The sequence below is a fragment of the Halichoerus grypus genome, chromosome 7 (assembly GCF_964656455.1).
Source record: "Halichoerus grypus chromosome 7, mHalGry1.hap1.1, whole genome shotgun sequence".
Classification (NCBI taxonomy): Eukaryota; Metazoa; Chordata; class Mammalia; order Carnivora; family Phocidae; genus Halichoerus; species Halichoerus grypus.
In genome coordinates, this window is record NC_135718.1 from 54,980,490 (window position 1) to 55,003,125 (window position 22,636).

A 22,636-nucleotide genomic window follows, 5' to 3' on the forward strand; every position below is an offset into this window, starting at 1 on the left:
TAGAACTCGATCCCGCATAGCATTTCACCAGACTCCTGGAACATGTGGGGGTGAGGAGAAAATCAAGTACTTCGGAGACTTCATTTTGCTAAGCAGGGGGCTCTTTCAGTAAATCTAGAATTAATTTTCCATGACCCTTAACTCACTGGGGTTTTTCCCAGTGTTCCAGAGACAGCCAGAGATCATAGGAAAACAAGCTCTTGCTAAGAATTTAATAGAGAAATAGCACTCTGAAAAAGCAAAGTGTCTGTATCCTATAGGGATGCTTTGGGCCGTATGTACTTGATCCTGCGCCATGCTGTTTCACTTCTTACCGTGGAAGCTCGTATTTCTTCAAGTGGGGGTCTGAGCAGCAGCGCCTGAGAACTTGTTAGAAACGCACATTCTCACGGGGCGCCGGGGCAGTGGGGTGGCTCAGTAGGTTAAGTGGCCGACTCTTGATCTCAGCTCAGGTCTTGATCTCAGGGTCGTGAGTTCAGGGCTCCACGCTGGGTGTGGAGTCTACTAAAAAAAAGAAGAAGAAAGAAAGAAAGAAAGAAATGCACATTCTCAGGCCCTTCCCCAGACTTCCTCAGTCAGAAATTGGGAGGGAGGAGGCGATTTGTTTTAACAAGCCCCTCCCCCCACCCGTGATATGGCTGCGTGCTGAAGCCCCTGCCAAGGCTTCTGAAAGCGTCATCCCCCGACCCGCAGCGTGGGCATCACCTGGGAGCTTGTTAGAAATGCAGAGCCCCAGGCTCTACCTCTGTGCTCCAAGGTCAGAATCTGCACCTGAGCAAGATCCCCAGGTGATTTGTGTGCACACTGCAGGCTGGGAAGTGCTGGTCGGGGTGCCTTTCCCGGAAGCACCAGGTGCTATCTCCGGGCCACCGGCTGTGCTGTTGTCCCGCCGACGCCCCCAAGCACAACTGCTCCGTAAGCTTCACAGATCCCACACCCCAGTCCCCCGGAGTGCTGGCTGGAGAGGAAGGCTCCCCCCAAGTCCTCTCTCAGAATCTCTGTCAGTGGGCCCAGGAACCTACATTTCTAACAAGTGACCAAGGAGGGGGCAGCAGTGTGCCGATTGAGAATCTGCACCCCACCCTACCCCTGGGGCTTCAGTCTTCTGCTGTGGTTTATCTGGGCCATGGCACCTGCCCTCACACGTCAGGTTTCCCCAAGGATAGGACCCTTGTCCCTGCAATACAAGGATGGGAGTGGGGACACTGTGGGGACTTGGAGGGAGCATGGCTGGCCAAGGGGCTGCTGCCCTGGCCCGGTGTTTCCAGGGGGCCTGGGGCCTGGGCCCTGGATCACAGCATCCTCTCCCTTCTCTGGCAGGCAGGGGAGGGCAGAACCTTCCAGGGAGCTGCAGCTTCACCCTGGCCTCCAGCAAGAGAAGAGATCCTCCAGAATGCAGCCTCTGCTGTCCTCCTGGCCTGGGGGCACAGATGCCTGCCAGGGCCTCAGGATCGCCCTCCCCTGACTGTCGCATGGGTGTTCGAGCCTCATGCTGTGCCACAGACTAAATTGATTAGAGTCACAGGGGCAGAGGGAGTGTGGTTTGTTTCACTTTGGGTGCTCTACCATCTGCCCCATAGTGAGAGGTTCTGCAGACTCTGGTTGCTCTCAGAACTCACTTCTGTGACGATGAGGCAGACGCACTGAGTTCCACGTGCTGAGGGGGTGGTGCGCATAGAGGTGGGACTCGGAGGACTTCCTGGAGGAGGCGGAGTGAGCCAGACAGGTCCTTCTCCACAGCACAGCCCTTTGTCCCTCTGGTGGGATGGGAGAGGAGTCTCCCTAGTTCTTTCACTGGGGCTCAGAAAATGTTTTTTTAAACAGAAAACCCTGGACGAGCAGAAGTGGAAATAATACAGACTTTTCAAAACCTAATTGCTGTGGGTGCCTAGCACAGGTGTCCTGCAATGATCTCCTTTCACCCGCTCAAGCCTCTCTTCTGGATAGGACGCGTGATCACCACTTGACAGCTGAGAAGAAAGGCTCGCAGAGGTCAAGCAGCCTGCACAAGGACACGGTAGAGGCAGGATTCTCACCCAGGTCTTTGATGGTCCAGGCCCATGTGTCTTCACATGATGGGAGAGGAGAGCGTGGGAAGCTGCATGAAGGGACAGGTGTGGGATGCCACGTGTCTGGTAGGCCCTCATAAACAAGTTGGCAGGTTACAAAGGGATGGCTTTCGCCCACTGGCCTCCCTCAGCCCTGGAAAGCGCCCGTAGCTGCAGAGAAGGCTCTCCCAGAGAGGGTACACTCTGAGGCCTCATTAGCTGCTGGTTTGCAAGAGGCCGATTAGCAGACAGACTTCCTGTATTTCGCTGCCTGCTGTGAGAGGCCTGTCGGCCCCTAAGACAGGTCAAAGCCGAGAAGCTGGCCTCTTACCCTCCTCTCCCTTCCCCACCAGGCTGCCGGGCTCTGCTGGGGGAGGGGCTGGTCTGGTCTGCACACGGATGAGTCAGTGGTGTGCTGTGTGCCCTCCAGTGCCAACACGCTGCTCCGTCCGCAGCCTGTGCCCAGAGCTGCAAACGTCACTTGTGGAATCAGCTGGTTGTATCTTTTGAGCTCCTCCTCTCCACCTTGTCCCACTCGGGGTTTAGCCAGGCCCTGGTCCTAGTCGATCCGAATTGCGAGGCCAGGGAGAGGCTGTGTCCAGGCCTCAAGGGCTTTGAGAAGTCAGGCTTGCTGCCCACCCTGCAGGCCCACCGATGCTCCATAGGAAAAGGGAGCAGCGAGTAGGGAATCTTGGCCAAAACAAATGCTTCTGGACCCAAGGCCCTGCCTCCTGGCCAACCAGGCAGTGGCGTAGTGGGGGCACTTCTGTCTCGGCAGCTTTCCAGGGCAGGTGCCTTGATCTGTCAGCACCAGTTGCCCTCTGAGCTTCCCCGGGGCCCAGGAGGCGGCTTGAACCACAGCAGGGAAGGGTTCTTAGAGTTTCTCCAGGCCTGCCTGCCTGTCGTCACTCCGGACAGAAGGGGAGCCCCCCATGGTGATGACAAAAGCAGAGAGTTTTGTAGCCGAAAAGGCACAGGGCCGAAACCCCACTTATATCATTAGCACGAGCACATCACCTCCCCTCTGCACACCTCTGTTTCGTCCCTGCTGCAGAGTGGGGAGGACAGTTCCCCCCTTTGGAGCTGGTGTCCGGGTTCACTGTGGTCACTTCCCACCAGCTGCTGGTCCTCCTGCTGCTCAGCCAGCCTGGAGTCCTGACCACACGCTGCCTGCTCAGCCTCTTCCCTCACTCCTTGCCCTCCAGCCTGCTGGCCCTCTTCTTGCATTTACCCAGGGACCAGGACAGAGGAGACACGGGCCATGGCTAAAGGGTCGGATAGAGGCTAATTAGTGGGCCACAGCATCCAGGGCAGGGCTCAGCTGCTTGAGAAAGGTTTGCCAATCCTCTGGGGCCAGCCCCTGGCAGAATCGTGGCACCCACCCAGATCCCTTGAAACCCACCTCACCTACCCCCACCAGATACACACACCCTGAAGCAGGCTGCTGTGTCATTCATTCCTGGTACCTCTCTTGCTTCCGTGAAGAGGGGATTTGAGATGGGCACTTAGTAGCTGAGAAGAGGGAGTGATCACTGTGTGCAGCCTGTCAGCTGGGCAAGGATTCAACGCGACTCGCAGGTCCGGGAGGACAAAGTCACACCCCTGGCACTTTTCTCCTGAGTCTGGACTGGGGCTGTAAACCTGTCTTGGGGAAAATGGAGCCAATCACCTCCCTGGGCACTGAGTTTGGCTGTCCTTGAGCCCAGCCAGTTGATAGCAGTCTGAGCCTTGCCCTGCCCCCTCCCCCAAGCACTGTCACAGGGCTCAGGAGACAATGACTTGCCCTCACCGTGGGGGCTGCCTGAGAGCCACGGCAGACTCCTGCTGTCTCCCAGCATGCCCTCGTCCAGCACAACAGAGTACCATGCTGTGCCCATGAGCAGCGAGCAGTTGGTGCAGGCATCCCTCGAGCTGGCAGGCAGCTTGGGGAGGTAATCATCAGCCACACAGTGCAGGGGGCACTGGCCGCCCGTGGAGCCAGGGTGAGGGAGAGGCTGGGAGTAAACAAACAGGCTTTAACAGCAATTAGTGCAAGTTAGGCATGCCCGCACCCCCCCGCCGACATGGGGGCAGGGGAGCTCCTGTTCGCGGCCCCTGCTCATGTGTGTCTGCCCACAGGGACCGAACAAGTGGGTCTCTGGGCAAAAGACCTCTCACACACTGGGTCTCTGCCCAAATGGAATGGCATTATCTGTGCCAGCCACTGTGTGGTAAAGCCTTGATTACTCGGAACCTCCAATTATCCAGGATGCTCTTGGCATTCTGTCGGTAGCCCGCAGGGAAACAGCAAGAAAGGAGTTTTTGACGTTTTGTTAAAACAACAAAACACTTGCATGCTCCATTAGCCAGCCGGCCAGCCTCCGGCCAGCCTCCTGGCCCTGTCCAGAGTGCTGGAGAGCAACCCCTTTGCTCCCAACCGCAGAGCTCCGCCTTGCATGTGCCTGATTCAGGGAACGAGGCTTGCAGGGCCACAGACACAAATTGGGGCATTGGAAATGTCCATCCCTTTGCCAGGGGTCATTTTTCGATTGAACAGCTTGCCGTGTGCCAGGCGCTGTGCTGGAGACAGAGATGGACAAAGCACGTTCCGCTGTCTCCCGGGGCTTGTGGCATGGTCAGTGACACTAGCTGGTACTCATTGACCGTTTACTTCACGTCCGATCTTCTCTAAGCATTTTTCAAGCATTTTGCTCTTGTTGAATCCTCGTGACAACCTTGTAAGGCAGGTACTGTCCTCCCCTGGTGAGGAAACCAAGGCATAGGGAAGTTGAGTAACTTGGCCAGGGCCATGCTGCCTAGGCAGAGCCAGGGTTCCAGCCCAAACAGTCTTGCCCCAGAACTCCAGCTATTCAGAACCGTGCTTGGTACAGGGAGAGCAGATTTTGCACATAGCTGTAGGGAGATAGAAAGCCACAGCAATGTCATGGCTGAGATGTAGAATTTTGTTCAGAAGGAAGCTCCCTTGGGGTGGAGAAAAGGGTGTAAGGTAGAGAGGCAGGATTCCCTAGGCCACTTAGGCTGTCAGCCTCGCTCCTGACAGTTCTCTCTCACAGAGCAGAAAGGTGGGTAGCGTCCCAGGACAGAAGTGCTATGTGCGGATTTTCACCAGATTCTCCCATTAAGCCTCATGGGTAAGACCAGCGGTGTACAAGCTAAGCTACACATTCAAATCATCCGGGGAGCTTTTAAAAACCCTCATGTCCAGACCACACTCCGTGCCAATTAAATCAGAATCTCTGGTGGTGGGTTTTGGGCTTGAAGATTTTTTAAAGCTTCCCAGCTGGGCCCAAAGTGCAGGCATGATAGAACCATTGAGCTGGACCAGACCTTCCATCAACACCTGCATTCTATCCTGAAGAAGCTGTGACCCTCCTCCTCCTCCCAGTGTCTGTCCACTGTGTGTGTCTGTAGCTACATCAGGATGAGGAAAACCACAGCCTGGCCATGACAACTGACGCTTGGCTGGAAGGGTGGCTGGGGTGAGCTCTGTGGACTTGCATCTTTCACTTGGAGTTCCCCTTTTACACTGACCCTACTGTCCCCTGCATGTCCCCCACCCTGATCATGGTGCTGTGCTGCCCCGGTGCCCACAAAATACTCTCTCCTCCCGGTAGCACAGCACACTTACCTAGCATTTTCTGAAGGAACTTGATCTAGAAGCCAAAGGCAACTGACAACATATGGGTAATAAAACAGTGGGCCGGTTCCCAGAGTACAAGTTTATGCCAGAGAATCCTAGTTTAAGTGTGGAGTTGGCCTGAGCGCCAGCACCTTTCATGCAGGAGCCTGCAGTCCTGCTGGGGTGAGCTACTCAACGTGGCTCCCCCGTGGTGTCCTGGGGGTGCTCAATCAGGTTAAGTAGCTTGAAATTGGCCACAGTGGGAGTATTTGCACCACAAAACATCGGCAGATGTTCCACATCGGATCTTTTCCTCCTCGGGGAGTGGATTGTGAACTATGAGCCAGCACGCCACTGGCTCAGATCTCCCCGCCTCCTGCCTTCAACCTAAGTTTTGTTTCTCAGAAGCTGGTTTCCCTGGGGGTCGGAGTAGGGGGCTACATAGCTCATTCCTATCTGCTGGTTGTCTTAGGAGCTTTTCTTATTTTTCACGTAGTCAGGGAAGTCTTAGTTCTCTGACAGTGGTCTTAAACCTGAGCAGACAGTTTTGTAAAGTTAGCGTTAGGAACCTTGTTTGGCAAGCATGGAAAGGATTTTCAAAGGAGCCATTTTCACCTCTGCCCCCCACCCCCGCGCAGGGAGAAGAACCTTTAGGGGAGGTGATTACTCTTCATCTGCATATCCTGTCATCCCCCCCCAGACACTTGTCATACACACAGCAGGTTAGACAGTTCTGGTCCTCCACGCGCTCTCTGCCAGCTGGAGGGAGGGAATGGCAGACGCTTACTGAGCGCTGACAACCCAACTGTCATTCTCTGGGCATTTGGAGGCCACTAAAAGAGGCCCGGAAGAGCCTGGGGGTGGGGGCCCTGGAGGCGCCTTCCAGGGGCCCAAGTGAGGGAGCTGTTGTGGGGAGGGGGGAGCAGGGACATCAGCAGGGAGGAAGGATAGGCACGGAGAGCAAAGACCGGAAATCTGACCGGGAAGATGAGGGCCAGGCAATTTGATTTCCTTCCTCAGCTGTCTCCAGACCAGCCAGTAAGACTGCATCCCTTAGGAAGACTGTCACGATCCGTCTTGGACCGCCTCTCGGAGCCTGGCCTGGGGGGTGTGCGGGAGGTGACGCCCGTCAGCCCGCCTTTGCTGGCCAGCCTGGGGATGGAGGCGGAGGAGGGGCTCACAGCACCGACTTCTCTCCTCCTTCCTTCTGCTTTCCCCGAAGCTTGTAGTGAAGGGGGGTGGGGAGGGTGTGTCTAGGTGCATTAATGGAGTCTCTTTTTTTCTGAGTACCGTTGACAACACGATGCTACATGAGTTTCAGCCGTACAACACAGCGAATCCTCAAGTCTACACCTTATGCTGGGTGCCCACACCAGGGCAGCTGCCGTCTAGCTCCCATGAGTGCTGCCACGGTCACGGATTCTTAAAGCACTCTGTGCTTTCTGTCCTCTCACTGGGGTGCCCGCCACACCCTCCACAGCTTGGTAACTCCGTCCTCCTGTGACCTCAGGAGGCAGAGGACCATTTGAAAGATGAGAGGTGGGGGTTCAGGGAAGTTGAGGGGCTGCCTGAGGTGGCGCGACTCTAAATGGCAGATCCGAGGTTAAGGACGGGGTCTCTGCCCCATCCCCTTCCCCCAGATGGCCTCTCTTTCAGCAGGGGGCTTCCAACTTCCGATCCACACTGTCTTCCCTGAGGGCCGTGGCACTCAGCTTGCAGGATTGTCAGGGGCATGCGGTGTCCTCTGTACCTCTGGAGGGCAGGGGCTACTTCCGTGTCCTTCCTGCGCCACCCTCCCCACCTCCCGCCCCCACTAGGATGCTTAGGCCAGGGCCCTGGGGTAGGCTCAGTCACTGCCCGCGCCTGGCTCCTTCCAAGCCTTCAGGAGGGACAGACCCAGCCATGGGTGAGGAATGTGAATGTGAGTGTGCCCTGGGAGCTTCCTGGTTACAGGCATGATTCTCTGTTCCGCTATATTACCGTAGTTTACCTGCTTGTCTCTTGCGGCATTTTGAGTGGGGACATGAAGCTCGGCTCAGCTTAGCACTGCATCCTTGATTTAGTTGGCTAGGTTTCCAGGCGCCAAGTGTTGCATCCAGGCTGAGGAATGGGGACGGGCCGGCTGCTAGGCCAGCCTGGATCCTTGAGCATGAATGTGCCCACAGGCACCGGGAGAGGCCAACGTGGCTTCCCAGGCGCTGGCCTCTGGCCCTAGGCTGGGGCGCCGCCCCTGTATCTTTACCCAGGATCTCAGGGGCCATTGTGAGGAGGTGTCCCAAAGAAGCAGACTCCACACTCCCCAGAGTCCTGCAAAACCAGGAATTCTGGCCAGAGGCGTTTGTCCAGGTCAGGGGCGAGCCAGCCAGCCATGTGTAAACTCTCTAGTGCACTCCAGCCTGCGGCACGGTGTGGGGCGCCATGTGGTTTCTAAGCTGCCTGGGAAGCCCGACAGCTTGCGCCCTGGGCCACCAGGCTGGGGAGTCTCGGACCCTAATTCCAGAAGGGACCTTAGAGGTCATGGGGCCCAGCCGCATCCAAAGCAGAAATCAGAGGGCTGGTCTCTGCTGAGTTCTGTGTTGGCGGCTCCCTTAGTATCCTTTGCCACCTCCCTGTGCCCAGACCCCTCCCCCTCTCAGGGTCTTTTTACACCATGGGTGCCACACGTTTGAAGAATAGTGCTCTGGAGTGACCATTTTTATCAGCGTGTCTCTAGCAGGTCCCACTGGCACAAAACAAGTTTCCCGGGCAGTGGTACTAATGACTGGTGAGGGAAGGTCAAGCTGACCTCGGGGAAGTAATTTCCTCTAAATATACCCCACTCGGATTCTGCTATTATTGATTACTTTAAGCTTCCACAGACATGGGCAAGAGTCTGGATGGCTGTCTGCTGTGGGAGGAAGGTCAGGCAGGGCATGGGGTCGCCGGGCTGCAGCCTAGTGAGGTGACAGGAAGAAGAGGAGCACCGTGCCCCACCCATACAGCCTTCGTGGTGCCCAGTCCGGGTTGGGGCCTTCTTCTCTGCCACGGGCCTCTGTGGGGCTTTAGGCCTCACTGTGGAAGTTCCTTCCCATCACCACCAGGCACTGGGGTCCCTGGGAAAGTCAGAGGAGCAGGACTGTGGCTTCATAAAAGGATTCTAGAACCTCCCGCCCTACATTCTGCAGTCACAGGCTGAGAGATGAAGGAACCCCAGAATGCCTTGTGGACTCCGCCTCTCGTTATCTGTAATGGTGAAAATTGGAAATAAGCTGAGTGTCCCTCTGCACACCATGGGCTACCGTGCAGTCATAGAAATGCCACTGACTTGCAACCCGAAAAGGTGTTTACATCATTGAGAAAAGCATGCTATGGCGTAGGATCTAGGCCTTTTTTGAAATCTAGATGCACCTACCACGCACATGCATGTTAGTAAGTTGGGAAGGCCATATACCAACACATTGCCAGTGATTGGTTCTAGATGGTGGGACATAGGTGATTATGGTTTTGCTCAACAGTGTTTTCTCATTTTCTGAATTGGGTGACTGGTGCTAACGGGCCTGCGACCTATCACACAGCCTTGGTTCACAGATGCCTGGTCCTGACTGGCAGGTGTGCACGGAGTGGGTCAGGCCAGGCGAAGGGCCCCAGCTCTTGAATGTGCTGTGGTCAGAGCCGCTTAAGCAAGTGGTGGTGATGGCGGAGCCCAGCGTGGTCCCAAACCTGAAGGAGCTTATGATCTGGTTTAGGAGGCAAAACATCCATCCATTCATTCATCCAACACAGTCATTGAGCACCCCGTGGGCACTGTGCTAGGCATTGCATTTACAGGGTGAGCAAGCACATTCCCTGGTCACAGAACACAATGCACAATGCGTGTCTGGTAGACAGTGTTATGGGAGTTGGTTGGGGACCACAGGGAATGACAGAGGAGGTGGCCTTGGGGCTAGAATATGAAGGTGAGAGGGAGAATTGAGGCCCTCTTCCTCTCCATGTGTGCCAAAGTCCCGAGACTGGCTTCTGTTACCTCCATGATGCCAGGATGTCTTGTGGCCTTGGGAAGCTTACTTAACCTCTCCAGCGTCAGTTTCCCCGTCCACAAAATGCAGATCATTTCATATCCTCCTCCACCCTCCCGCCATCTCTCTCTCTCTCTCTCTCTCTCTCTCTCTCTCTCTCTCTCGTCAGGATGCTATGAGTATAAATTTTCTTCTTTAAGCCTTATCCAGAAACTTCTAGTTGGCCTCTTGGGCTTGTCACTTGCTAGCTTGGCTGCTCCACTTGGTTGACTCTGCTGGTTTTGACAGTCTGGTGGCCCCCTTGCTCCGTCCTCAGAGCTGCTTCTACGACTTGAGCAGTTACGTATGTCGGGGCCCGGAGCTCCACCTACTTCTGGCTCTGCACCTGCGAAGCTGCCCCTGTCTGTGGCAGAGTGGTTCCAAGAGCTCTGCAGACCCTGGGGAGGCCGGCCTGGTGGTGGATTTGGAAACGACAGCTGGGAACTCTCTAGGCCTGGAGTCGTGGGGACTTGCTCCAAGGTGGGGCCACACCTGGTCTTCATGTCACATCCAGCAGACCGAGGGCAGGGGCATCACAGGAAGACCCCCCCTCCTGCTCTCATGAGCACCAGCCACTCTGTAGGTCACTGGCCCCCTCCCTGGCTCAGGGATGAGGGGCAGTCAGGAGTCCAGAGAGAGAAACGTCCTAGTCCGACCCCCTCTGGAGAAACTGAGGCAGGACCAGTGGTCCCCAGTGGCAGGTGAGGAGATGGGGTGACTTAGCAGCTTCGAACCTCAACCCCCACCCTGAATTGAAGCTGTATTGACAGTTGAGGTTATGTCACCCTCAGCCCGGGGTCCAGCCCTTAGTGAGTTGCTCTGTGAAACCTGCCTATCATGATTTCCTTCCGGGGGCTGAGAGACAGGTAGATGGAGATCAGCTCTGGCCTTGGCCTTGCCCCTCAGTGTTGTGGGATGAAGTGCTGGGTGGGTGGGGACTGGGGTCATTCATCTTGCTTTTCCTCCCCTCTCAGGAGTAAGTCTGCTCCAAACCCCACATTCTGGTAAAGTCTTGTCTTTGCTTCCTTCTTTACCTGAGCCTCCAGGTCCGCCTTGGGCTCTGGGTCCCTCCCAGTGCCTCCGTCACACATAGGCGCCTGCCTCCAGAGAGATAAAGACCAGCCCCACCCCTCTGTGCCCTGGGGATTCAAGGACAAAGAATAGCCCCTGCCTTCAGGAGCTCCTGAGTTTCCCGTGCCACAGGAGAGGGGGGACGCGGGGCGGGGGGAGGGCACGTGCCGGGCCAGGGACCAGGCCCTGTGCTAACAAAGAGAGCTGGGCACTCAGGGAGCTCTGAGCCTGGTCCCCCAAAGTGCTAAGGGAGGGCGAGTTCCTGGGAGCATATTTGGCCGCCTGCTCCAGCCCTGGGACTCCTGCGCGTGCCTTCTCTACGTTCTGAGCAGGCCTCCGTGTCAGCCTCGGCCTGGCCACCCAGGGGCTGGCGATCTGGGGAAAAGTTGCTTCCTCCCACTGTGCCTCAGTTTCCAACTTCCTCCCAGCTCTCATGGTCCCTCTGCCGTAATCTGTACAACGCCTGGCCAGCAACCCATGAACAGGAGTACCTCGAGGGACGTTCAGGTTGGTCCTCTCAGCGGAGGCCATATCCAGGGCTCCTGACCTTTTCGGAGAGGTGGTGAGTGATGTTGTTTTGGAATGTTGGTGAGGTTGGGGAGGTCCAGAGCCAACCACCAGGAAAGAATTCTTGAGATGGCTTCTGTGCAAAAAACGTGGTTTTATTAAAGCCCAGTGACATGACCCGTGGGAAGATGGGTGTGAGGAGCGACTGATGATATACTTTGGGGTGGGGTTGGGGGGGAAGTAAAGATAGGGGAGTTTCAAAAGGCTTTTCATATGCTAAAGAAGACTCACTGGAAACCTGAGGCCTTGCTTTTGTCAAACCAAGGTTGTTTATCCCTCTAGCAAGGCCACATTAAGACAGCTGGGAGCTTCCTGGAGGATCTTTATACTCTGCCCGCCTCAAGTGTTTGTCCATGGGCTGCAGGTTATATGGACCTTTAATTTTATTACATTTCCTTCTGCCTTTGTTCTCCACATCAGTAGGGGGCTTGGGGAGCTGTGGCCCTCGCAGGGGCAGTCTGGGACTCTGCACCTCTGCCCTGCACAGGATCTTCCATCCAGGTCATCTCCTGGGGACGACCCACTGCTGGCCCAGTTGGCCAAGCTCCTGGACTGAGGCCCGAGTGCTTGTGCTTATCCTCGGGGATGGGGGTGGTGCTTGGGTTCCAGCCCGGTGAGAGGGAGCCAGGGACCGACTGACGCTTGCTGCCAACAGCCGGAGCACTGCGGGAGGTCATCCCCTGGCTTTTACCATCTCCCTGCATTTCCCAGGCGAGAAAGCTGAGATTCAGAGATCCCGCCTGGGGCAATGGTCAGGCACTGGAAAAGCTAGTCTTATCTTTGTGATTCCAAAGCTCTGCCCAGCATCTTCACCACCACCTACCCACACCCCCCAACATATCATAGGAAGTAAAGGATCTGGGAGGGGGGCGTTCACCCAAAGAACGTTTTGGACTGCAAGTTTCAGAAATTTTATCATGGAAGAAGGGACAGGTTTATTCTGTATTGTGATGCAGAGCAGAACAAGGAGGCATGGAAGATTCTAGAATGCATCTGAGAAATCTCCAAGAAACCCTTTCTCTTAGGGCAGATCAGCAAATATGCCTTGCCTGCCCTGCCGTGGGGACTTTAGAGAGCTCTGTTTCTGTGCCCCTGGCTTCCCCTTGGAGGGGTAGTCCCTGGACTTTGGGAGGGAGCTGGGTGGTCCAGAGACCTGGTGAGTGCCCGGGTCAGAAAGCCACAACTCCTGCTGGGTCCCAGGAAGCCCTGCAGGAAGACTGTTTTCTGTCTCCTGTTAAACTACGGGAACCTGTGGAGGGTTTTCCTAGCTGGTGCGGGGTGGGGCGAAATGGGATGCCAGGCTGGAGGGCCCAGTGGGAGGTGGCATGAAGAAACCAGACTCAAGCCAGCTGGCCCGGCTTCATATCCTGGCTCCAGCACTTTCCACCTGTGTGGTTGCGGCCAAGTTACCTAACCTCTCCACAATTTTTCTCATCTATAAAATGGGGACAAGATGGTACTCCGCTACAGAGCTGTTGTGAGGATCGAGAAACTTAACCTAAAGAGCTGAAGTCACCAAGCACTCAACACTCATTAGTTAAACAAAACAACCACTGGCAGAGATCCCGAATGGCTACAAACTCGCACTTTGCCGGGTGCATCTTGGGCTTGACGGCCTGGCGGGGGAAGAGGCCCCCATGGGTACTGAGTTGCCTGTTGATCCAAGTTTAAGTCTTTTGGGTTGCTTTCTCCCTGCCCATGGCCACCAAGGCTGGCCTTGGTCTCTGGGGGGCTAGAGGGTGGTGAGGGCTCAGGATGGTGTTCCAGGCAGCTGTCCAAAGCAGATATGCGCAGGGCCTCGTGGGTAGCTTGTAAAACATGGTTTGGTCACCAGCACCATGAGTATTGGGCACAGATGCCCTTCCCATTAAGAGGAAGAGGACTTCCTGATGACTGATGCCAGGGCTGGGGCAGGAAAGCCTCGAGATGAGCCTTACTGCAAACTTAAGAACTGCATCTAGATGCCACCAATAGAACCTTCCAGTCCTCCCCCTGCCCCCAGCTCTCAGTCTGGCATCCTAGCCCCACTCTTTTGCCCCTACTTCCCTCCAGCCACAAATGCCCCTTCCTGTCATTGAAATCCTAACTACCCTTCAAAAGTCCTGGTCACAGGACTCTGGAGCCAGATCAGAGGGCCTCCCCCTGGCCAAATCTGGGGCAGTTTGGGCACCAAAATGATGAAATTCAGCAAGGAACTGTAAAAGTATAGGAGTCCACACTGTTGATAAATAGATCCATGGGAGAGAAGGGAAGGCTCTTGCCTACAGCAAAATGCCGAGGGGCTGCTGGAGTTGGAAAGTCAGTTTGCAGCCTTCGTAAAGATCAGATTAGGCAAGAATCAGCAGGTGTTACGTCTAGGGGTGATGGATTTTAATTTTGACGAGGAGCAGGATATTTGCACGCTCTTAAAGTGTGTCCCCACAGACTTCTTACAAGTTGCAAGGGAGGAAAAGAACAAAACAGTAATTACACGGTGGAGAAATCAAGTAACACCTGGCCTGGGTGATGACAGTTAACATCACGTATGAGGGACAGATGGACGGATACTGTGTGTCTCCTGTGTGATAGCCCAAGACCCTACCACCTCTTTCAGCTGAGGACCCATAATCCCAGTCTCACCATGAGGAAGCACCAGACAACCACAAAACGTGGGATTCTTTTTCTTTTTTGTCCAATTTTTTTCTTTTTTTTTTAAGTAGGCTCCAACACCTAGCTTGGGGCTTAAACTCGCAACCCTGAGATCACGGGTCACCTGCTGTGCCAACTGAGCCAGCCAGGTGCCCCCAAACATAGGACTCTTTATTAAAAAGACAGAGATGATGGTCCTGATATTCTTCCAAAATGTCAGTATCACAAAAGACACACGAAAGGAATGCAAAGAGACAGGCAACACCTGCCCCTACACTGGATCCTGTACTGGAGTGGGGAATGATCGAAGGGACATGATTAGGTCACCTGAGAAAACTGAAATATGGGGCATATGTTAGGTAAGGGTTCTAGCAATGTAAACTTATGAAATCAATAGCTGTGGTTATGGCAGAAAAGGTCTTTTACTTTTTTAAAAAAGATTTTATTTATTTGAGAGAGAGAGAACATGAGCAGGGGGAAGGGGCAGAGGCAGAGGGAGAAGCAGGCTCCCCACTGAGCAGGGAGCCCCAATACAAGGCTCAATCCCAGGACCCTGGGATCATGACCTGAGCCACAGGCAGACACTTAACTGACTGAGACACCCAGGCGTCCCAGAGAATGTCTTTATTCGTAGGAAATACACAATGAAGTAGGGATGAAGGGCCATGGTATATGTATCTTACCCTCAGATAATTCAGAAAACAAATTGTGTGTGTGTGTATGTGCGCGCATCTGCGCGTGCAGGCAGAGAAGGCCCAGGCACAAAATGATAAAGCAAATAAGGTAAAATTTAACAACCGGTTAATCTTGGTGAAAGGTTATGTGGGGTTCTCTGTACTGTTTCTACCTTTGCAACTTTTTATAAGTAAGAAATTATTTCCAAGTAAAAAGAGTAACTTGAGAAAATCATATTTAAAATGTCCCCCAAGTAAAAAATTGTTACGCTGGAGGTCTAAAGAGAGACATACTAGTAGGTTCCACTTGGATTAAGTTCAGGATCAGGTAAGTGAATCAGTGGTGAGAAAAACCAGGGGTTGATAAACTGGAAAGAGGCACAAGAGAGCCCTATGGGAATGCTTGAAATGTGCTCTGGCTTGATCTGGATGGAGGTCACAGGAGTGTTTACCTATGTGTTCATCTACCTGCACTTGAGGCATTTTGCTATATGTATATCTTTAAAAAAAAATTTGGTGCTTAATTAAAAAAACCACAGAAACAGAATGAGATCTATAACACAGTACCATTTACTTATGTTAAGAATATGCGTGTAACATGCCAAAGTGGTCTAAAATGAAAAACAAAACAACCACAAAAAACAGAAAACCTTTCATCTGCCCAATGCAAGGCGCCCAAAAGAGGTAGGAGTCGGTTCTTGCCATTACTGATGGCCCGAGGTTGTGCAGGACTCAGGGGTGAGGCCCTGGCCCTGTCCTGGGCTGGGGTGGGAGGTCCCATGGTGTGTGGGCTGCTCGCAGAGTTCGAGCAAGGTGGAGGGGATGTTTGCATCCAGGGCAGCTCAGCCCTGGGCCTGTGTGTTGGGGCCTTGGCTCCTGGTTGTTGGCTACGTGCTCTGTGTCCAGCCACTGTTCTGAGTGCCTTGTATTAACTCTCTAAGCCTTACAACAACCCTGTTGGATAGGTGGTGGTATTTCCCTCTGCTGCCTCTAACAGTCGTGTCTGATGTTCACTGAGGACTGTGCAGAGCGCCTGCACTCCCCCGTTCATCCTCAAGCAGTCCCGTGAGGTACATCCTGTAATATGATGGTTAGTGATTTGTTTTAGGCTCACAGCTGTTAACGTGGCCTCCAGGGACTTGACCTGAAGACTGAGGGATCTTAAAGGTTAGGTGTGAGGCGCTGTAAAGTGTTCGCAAGAGTTAATGTAGCTGCTGCCTTGTTCTGCTCCTTTTTTTTTTCTTAATTGAGGTAAAACTCATGTGACATAAAATGAACCATTTTAAAGTGTACAGTTCAATGGTATTTAGTACATCCACAGTGTTCTGCAACCATCACTTTACCTCGTTCCAAAGTAGTTTCCTCACCCCAAAGGAGACCCTGCACCTGTTCCCCCAGCCCCTGGCAACCACTCATCTACTCTCGGTCTCCATGGAGGTGCACATTCTGGACCTTTCCTATAAATGGAATTGTACGCTATGTTAACTTTGGTGGTCTGGCTTCTTTCATTCAGCATCCTGTGTTTGAGATTCAGGGCATGTAGCAATGCTTCATTCCTTTTCCTGGCTGAATACTGTTCTGCTGTTTGGATATAACCACATTGAGTTTGTCCGCTTACCTGTGGCGGGACACTCAGCTGCTGGGGACATCTGTGCCCAAGTCCTTGTTTGAGCACCTGTTTTCCCTTGTTCCAGTTCTACCAGGAGTGGCCGTGCTGGGATACACGGCAGTGCTAACGTTTCACTGTATTTGGGGGGGATGCTTCCCTGAATGTGGTTGTAATGGTGCAGTGGGCTCCGAGGGCCCCCCACCTGGGGCTGGGCGCCAGCTGCTAAGCCCCACGTGCAGTGGGTGATGGAGAGCTGTATCAGCGTCTTCCTGTTCCCCGTCCTTCTCTGCCTGCTTACCCCCGGCCCCCAACCTGTCCTCTCTCCTCAACAGATGTACCTGTGGAGAAGCTGGCTTCCATGCCCGCCTTGCGCAGCATCAACCTCCGCTTCAACCCCCTGAGTGCTGAGGTGCGCGTCATCGCTCCGCCACTCATCAAGTTTGACATGCTCATGTCTCCTGAGGGCGCCCGGGCCCCCCCACCTTAGGCCTCGCTCCTCTTGCCCACCCAGCAGGGGACAGAGGCCACCTGGGCTGGCACCCTGAGGGGAGGGAGTCCCACAGGCCCCTGGGAGGCCAAGCCTGGGGGGCTGGGGGTGGGTGGGCCAAAGAGCATGTGGTGGGAGGGGGCGCAGCTGGTCCAGGATAGATAGCTTAGAGCAGTAGTGGGCCCTGGATGCCCAGGAGGCGGAGGTGAGGTGGGGCTGGAGCCTGGACGCTGGGCACTCACAGCTTCCGTGCACATTTGGGCAGACCCCCACCCTCTCCGAGCCTTGTTATTTGGGAAGAGGGGCAGTGGTGGGGGGCCTCTGCCTCCTTTGAGCTCCTTGGAGGCTCTTTGGGCAACACATGCCTTCAAGTTACCCTCACATCATCAGGCACCTTCCGAGCCCACAGATGGCCATCACCGAGCTCCTTCTGGGCCACTGTGGGTTTGAGGCCTTGTTGCTGGTGTTGAGAGCCAGCCGCTTCCCTGAGAGGAATAGGAGACAGCCTCCAGCTGTTTATTGCTTCCTGAGGACCGACCTGCAGGAGGCCCTCTACGGGGCCCCAGCCTCAGCCCTGTGGGTCTCTGGATTGGCGGGAGCCTGAACCAGGAGTCGTGGGAAAGCTGTGGAGCGAGTGCGGCCCTGTGCTTGGCGGGGGCTGAGAACGTTTATTAGGAGCCCAAGGCCCATCAGGTCAGCTCGGTCCTTCCTCGTGATGAAGACTTCAGCGGGGTAGGAAGTTCCCAGTGCACCTCAGGACAGACCAGGTGTGCCTGGCATCAGCCCTTGAGCCGCAGGAGAGGTGGCCCAAGAGAAGCAAAGCCAGTCGTGTCCGTGGCTCTGGTACAAGGTAATTGCCTACCACCACGGTCTGTGGCTGCCTCGTCACTGGTCCACCTGGGGGCAGAAGGCACTTTGGACCATTGGATTCGTGGCTGCCCAGCTCCCACGCCTCCACCCAAAAGCCCTGATGGCCTAGTCATTTCTGGGCCCTCCACCTGGAGTCTAGGATGTGGCCAAGCCATAGGGCTGGGACTGAGGGCTTGCCCGGGACATGGGACTGCAGTGCTCCCACTGGGACAGTACCTGGCAAACAGGGACAACTGATTTCCTACCAGGAAAGGGCCTGGGGCTCTTGCTTTCTGATAATATCTGTGGTGTGGAGAACTCCTGACTCCTGACCTCTTGATGCCCTAGGTATCCACCTCCCACCTTCTCATCTGTGGAGCAAGCAGACTCAGAGCCCAGAGCCCACCTGGCCTGGCCCTTTGTCTTGGTCTGTGGAAGATACCTGAGACCCCAGGACGTGGGGCAGGCCAGGCCAGGCCATCCAAACCTACATCCACGCACCGGTAGCCTCTCTTCCACTCCCAGGGTTAAGCTTCTCTCAGCCCAGACCCTCATTCTCAGAATGCTGTGTTCCTTCTCCCCTCCCCAGCCCTGGGGCCTGCCCCTGCCCAGGCCCCCTGTCTCCTGGCAAGGACTGACAGGTTGGACCATTGTTGGCCCATCACTGAGTGCTCAGTGTCTCAAGAGATGCTGTGTTTAGTTGCTTATGTCATAAGGCCTGGTTCACCAAGCTCTGGGAAAGGGGTTTGCAGGGCAAGGAGGTCCGGATGGATCTTCAGGGCTGCAGGGCTCAGCTGTGGACAAGTGGGAACTATGGCCGAGTCCAGGCTGGCCTGGCCCCACCCACTCTGTGTCCCAGAGTCAAAGAAGAAGTGCACTTTTCTGATAGGCACAAAGGCACTGTGTGGCCAGAGCCGTGCAGTTCAGAGTCTGGTCTGTGGACCAGCAGCACTGGCATCCCTGGGACTTATTAGAAATGCAGAATCCCAGGCCCCAGCCAAGGCCTCCAGAATCAGAACCCGCATTTCAACAAGATCCCTAGGTGATTCCTATAAGCACTTTACCGTTTGAGAAGCCAGGGTCTAGGGGTGACCCTGGGGTTGTCCTTGGAGTGGAGGGTGGAGGTTCTTAGCCCTCCCCCTGCTACTCCAGGTTTCTGAGCCTGTGCTCACCCCCCTCCCTAGCCAGCCCTGGGACACCCCGGGGCTCTTAGATCTTTTCAGAGTCTGCGTGACTCTTGCAGCGAAGGGAATGACCTGAAGTCACCAGATGAGAGTTCGCCTGGCCCTCTGGACACTGCCTTTCTGGTTACCCTCTGCATACCCCTCTGCGTACCCAGCTCCTGCTCCCCCACGTCCTCACGTCAGGCCCTTGGAAGGGGTTGTTGCTTCTGGAAGTTGTTTTCTCCTCTGCTCGGAGAGTTTGCCCTTGCCTGTGTGGGAAAGCCTGAGCCGTGAGAGAAGCCCCCAGATCCGAGCCCACAGTGTAAATGAGCCCTTAGCTTCAGTCTGCAATAAAGAACGCATTGGTTTCATCCGCCTGCTTGGTGCTGGGTTCATTCTTTCCACAGAGACCTCCCATTGCCTGGGTGTCAAACCTGAGGGGCTGCCTCTCTTGTTGAAAACTTGAGGTTCAAAAGGCACCACCCTGGGATGATACTCAGAATGTTGACAGGTGGGTGCCGAGGCGGCCAGGTAGAGGTGATGCATGGCCTAGAATTGTGCTATTGCAGGGCAGCCAGACCCCAGCCCCGGGGGTGGGGGGCGGGGGGGACGGCGACCACAGACCTGGGAAAGGATGAAGGCACCTGCCATCCCCCAGTTTCTCCCTTACCGATGCGAGAAATTACACCGTTAGCAATTCATTCCTCAGGGTCTGTGGTTCTCAGAGAGAGGTCTCTGGACCAGCACACCCAAGGGAGCTGGTTAGACGTGCAAATTCTCGGCCCCAGCCCAGATCTCCAGAATCAGACACGGGGCAGGGCCGGCACTCTGCTCCAGCAAGCCTTCCGGGGGTTCCGCTGCCAGCTCAAGTTAAGAGTTCGGAGTTCAAGTCGGGTTTTGTTTTCTAAATCTGAAATGCCAGCTGAGTTTGTCTTGAGTTGGGCCGGGCAGTGTCTAAGCATGTGGCAGATCTTAACTCATTTAATCCTGTAACAACCCTAGCTGGCGCTCAGTTGGACAGATCCCGTTCTCTCTCCGGGCCGTTTCCTGTTGATAAGGGGGCTGCCCCAGAAGATCCTCAAAGGCCTCTCTGGAATACTTGATCCCTATTTCTCGATTCTGGGCCCTGCTGTGTCTGTCCCTTGTGGTTGAGCCTGGACACAGGCTGCCCACCCTCACCTCAAAGCTCAGACAGAGGACTCCATTTCTTCTGGTCAAACCCTGGCTCGCCAAAAATAGCACCAGATTGGCCCCTAGATCAGACAAAGCTCCAGAGTCCTCATGGCAAAGGAAGCTGTGCCTTGAGAGAGTTCAACTAGTGTGTCCCCATGGGAAGACAGAAGTCACAGTAGTTAGTTTTCGGAGTGTGGTTTCAGGTGGGCTTTCAATGCAGTGGGGGATGGACACCTTGACTAAGGCTGGGTGAGGATTATGGTCTGGTTTAGGATAGCAGACCCAGCAAGGGGCATTTTGAGGCAAGGAAATCACAGAGTCTTAAGATGTAAACTCTGTTTTGATGCTATTTACCAAAGAATTAAGCCGTTTGTTCCTTTAAATGATTCAGGAAGCCCCCGGACTGAACAATAAAGTTATTTACAACTTCCCCTTCTTGGGCAGGAGTTTCCTGGAACGATACCATTATGTTGAAGAAGGGCAGGGGTATAACCAAGTCTTATGAATGTAGACAGTAAGCTGTGTGGGACTCGAGGGGTTTTTTAAGTAGTATTGAGATATAATTGACATATGATGTTATATTAGCTTCAAGTCTTCAAGTGTACAAGGTACTGATTCAATGTATGTAGATGTTGTGAAAAGAGTACCACCAGAAGTCTGGTAACATCCGTCACCACACATAGAGGGTACTGATTCTCAGTCTCTCCAAAATACCACGGGGGACCCTAGAGCCCTGCTTTGGAGCTGCCCTTTTACACGAAACATGCCTGTTGCTTCTCAGAAAGCCTGCGCTGGCGTGGAGAGCGGTTTCTGGAAGGCTCTGCCCCAGAATGCCTGAGCGTAGCCCCGGGAGAGATGCTGAGGCCGGGACGGGCAGGGCCCGGGAGCAGCCAGACCACGCTAGGGACCTGGTCTCAGGGCCAGTGGGCCCGACCCCTCCCTCAGAAAAGGGCCACAAGCCCAGCTGCTTTAGGTCTGGACAAGAGCATTCATTGGGCTCCTGCTGTGTATGAGCACTGGGCAGGCATGCGGATGTTTCTCATTCACTTTTAGGAGTCCCCCTCTTGGTGCCCGCCGTGCCGATGAGGAAACAGGCTTAGTTAGGGGGTTAGCATGGGCCTGGGAAGGAGCAGAGCTGGGGTTTGAACTGGGAGCCCAGCTCGGACAGGAGAAACAATGGCTTTCCTCCAGCTCACACGTTTCTTCTCCCATCACGGTCCTGTGAAGAGGCCTCTCTGCGCCTTAACTCTCCTCATCTGTGAAATGGGTGCTACCCCTACCTGGCTTCCCTAATGTCAGAGGGGTTCACAGCAGACGGTGCGGGTAAGTAGCCCTCGGGGGACAGCGTCACATACATCTCGCATACCCAGGAGCTTCCTCTCCCATCCGAGCCCAGCCGCCTCATGGGGGTCCAGCTCTCACTGCTGAGAACCTCGAGTTGGTCGGAGCAGGGCCACGCTGCTTGTCACGCAGCCCCCCGGGGCACATCTGGGCGCTCGTGGGAGATTGACTCCCACAGGGCATGAGAAGACCAGACCCCCCCACTCACCCCACCTTCACAGTTGGGGGATCTCGGAAGCTCTGTCACAGGCCTTGGCTCGGGGCCAGCCGGGGCTCGTGATGTGCTATGCGTGTACATCCGAATTCTTACAGCCTAGGGGCCGGGGCACCCTCTCTCCTGTAGACCGGAAGCGCTTCAAGTAGGGTGTCTTCAAGGGTGGACGTGGCAGGGCTGGCCCAGGGCTGCCCCGTGGATGTCGCCCGGCACCAGGTACCTAGAGAACAATGTGAAGGGGCCCTGGAGTTGTGCAAGGCGTGGTGCTGGGTTTCGACCACAGAGAGAATGGAGGTTCCCAAGCCCACCTTGAGCCCTGGTACGCCGGACTTGAAGCAGAACCCACACCTCTCCTGCACTGCACCCAGGGAGGCCTTTTATTTTTTTTATTTTAATTTTTATTTTATTTTATTTTTTTAAGATTGATTTATTTATCTTAGAGAGAGCATGAGCGGGAGGGGCAGATGGAAAGGGAGAGAGAATCTCAAGCAGACTCTGCGCTGAGCACGGAGCCCCACGTGGGGCTTGATCTCACGGGCCTGAAATCACAACCTGAGCCAAAACCAAGAGTCGGATGCTTAACCGACGGTGCCACCCAGGCGCCCCCAGAAGGTCCTTTCAAATCCTGAATCACTCATCTGCCCAAGTTCTTCAGGGGCTCTCCATGGCACTTCAACATAACAGCCAAGTCCTTATAACGGTTTTCGAGCCTGATGTTTTCTTCCCTCCATCGTTGCTTGTTTCATGCTTCCGGCTCCTTCACCACACTCCGGGCACACTGGCTTCCGCGGTTCCTCTAATACTCCAGGTCACACGTGCCTCAGGGCCTTTGCATCTCACCAAGGAAGTCTGCTTCCCAAGGACTGACAAGCAATAGGACACCCATCCCTCACAAGTCATGGTACCGTGGCTGGGGCTTTTCCTCAGTGGGGTGGCCAGTAGCTAGTAAGCACAAGCTGAGAGAGCAGGGGCAGTCTCCCAGGAACCCCCCCAGCCTGCCACTATGCCTGAAGTCCCACCAGCATGAGACCACTGCCCTTGGTTAGGCTCTCCCTGTGATCTTATGCCAACCCCTCTCAGGATGTGAAGTGGGTTCCCTCGAGACAGAGCTGAGAGCTTGCACGGGCCCTCGCCACTCCAAGTGTGGTCCTCAGGCCGG

The 22,636-nt window shown here is 54.9% G+C and overlaps 1 protein-coding gene across 5 annotated transcripts in view; it reads left to right on the forward strand.

The window, feature by feature from the left end:
• LRRC20 (leucine rich repeat containing 20) overlaps nucleotides 1–19,120 on the forward strand; it is a 107,961-nt gene extending 88,841 nt beyond the window's left edge. For all 5 annotated transcript variants that reach the window (XM_078077630.1, XM_036122861.2, XM_078077629.1 and 2 more), the window contains one exon: nucleotides 16,583–19,120. In XM_078077630.1, the coding sequence (XP_077933756.1) occupies nucleotides 16,583–16,737 (155 nt within the window). In that variant the 3' untranslated portion in view covers nucleotides 16,738–19,120. The remainder of the gene's footprint in view (nucleotides 1–16,582) is intronic.
• Nucleotides 19,121–22,636: the final 3,516 nt, after the last annotated feature.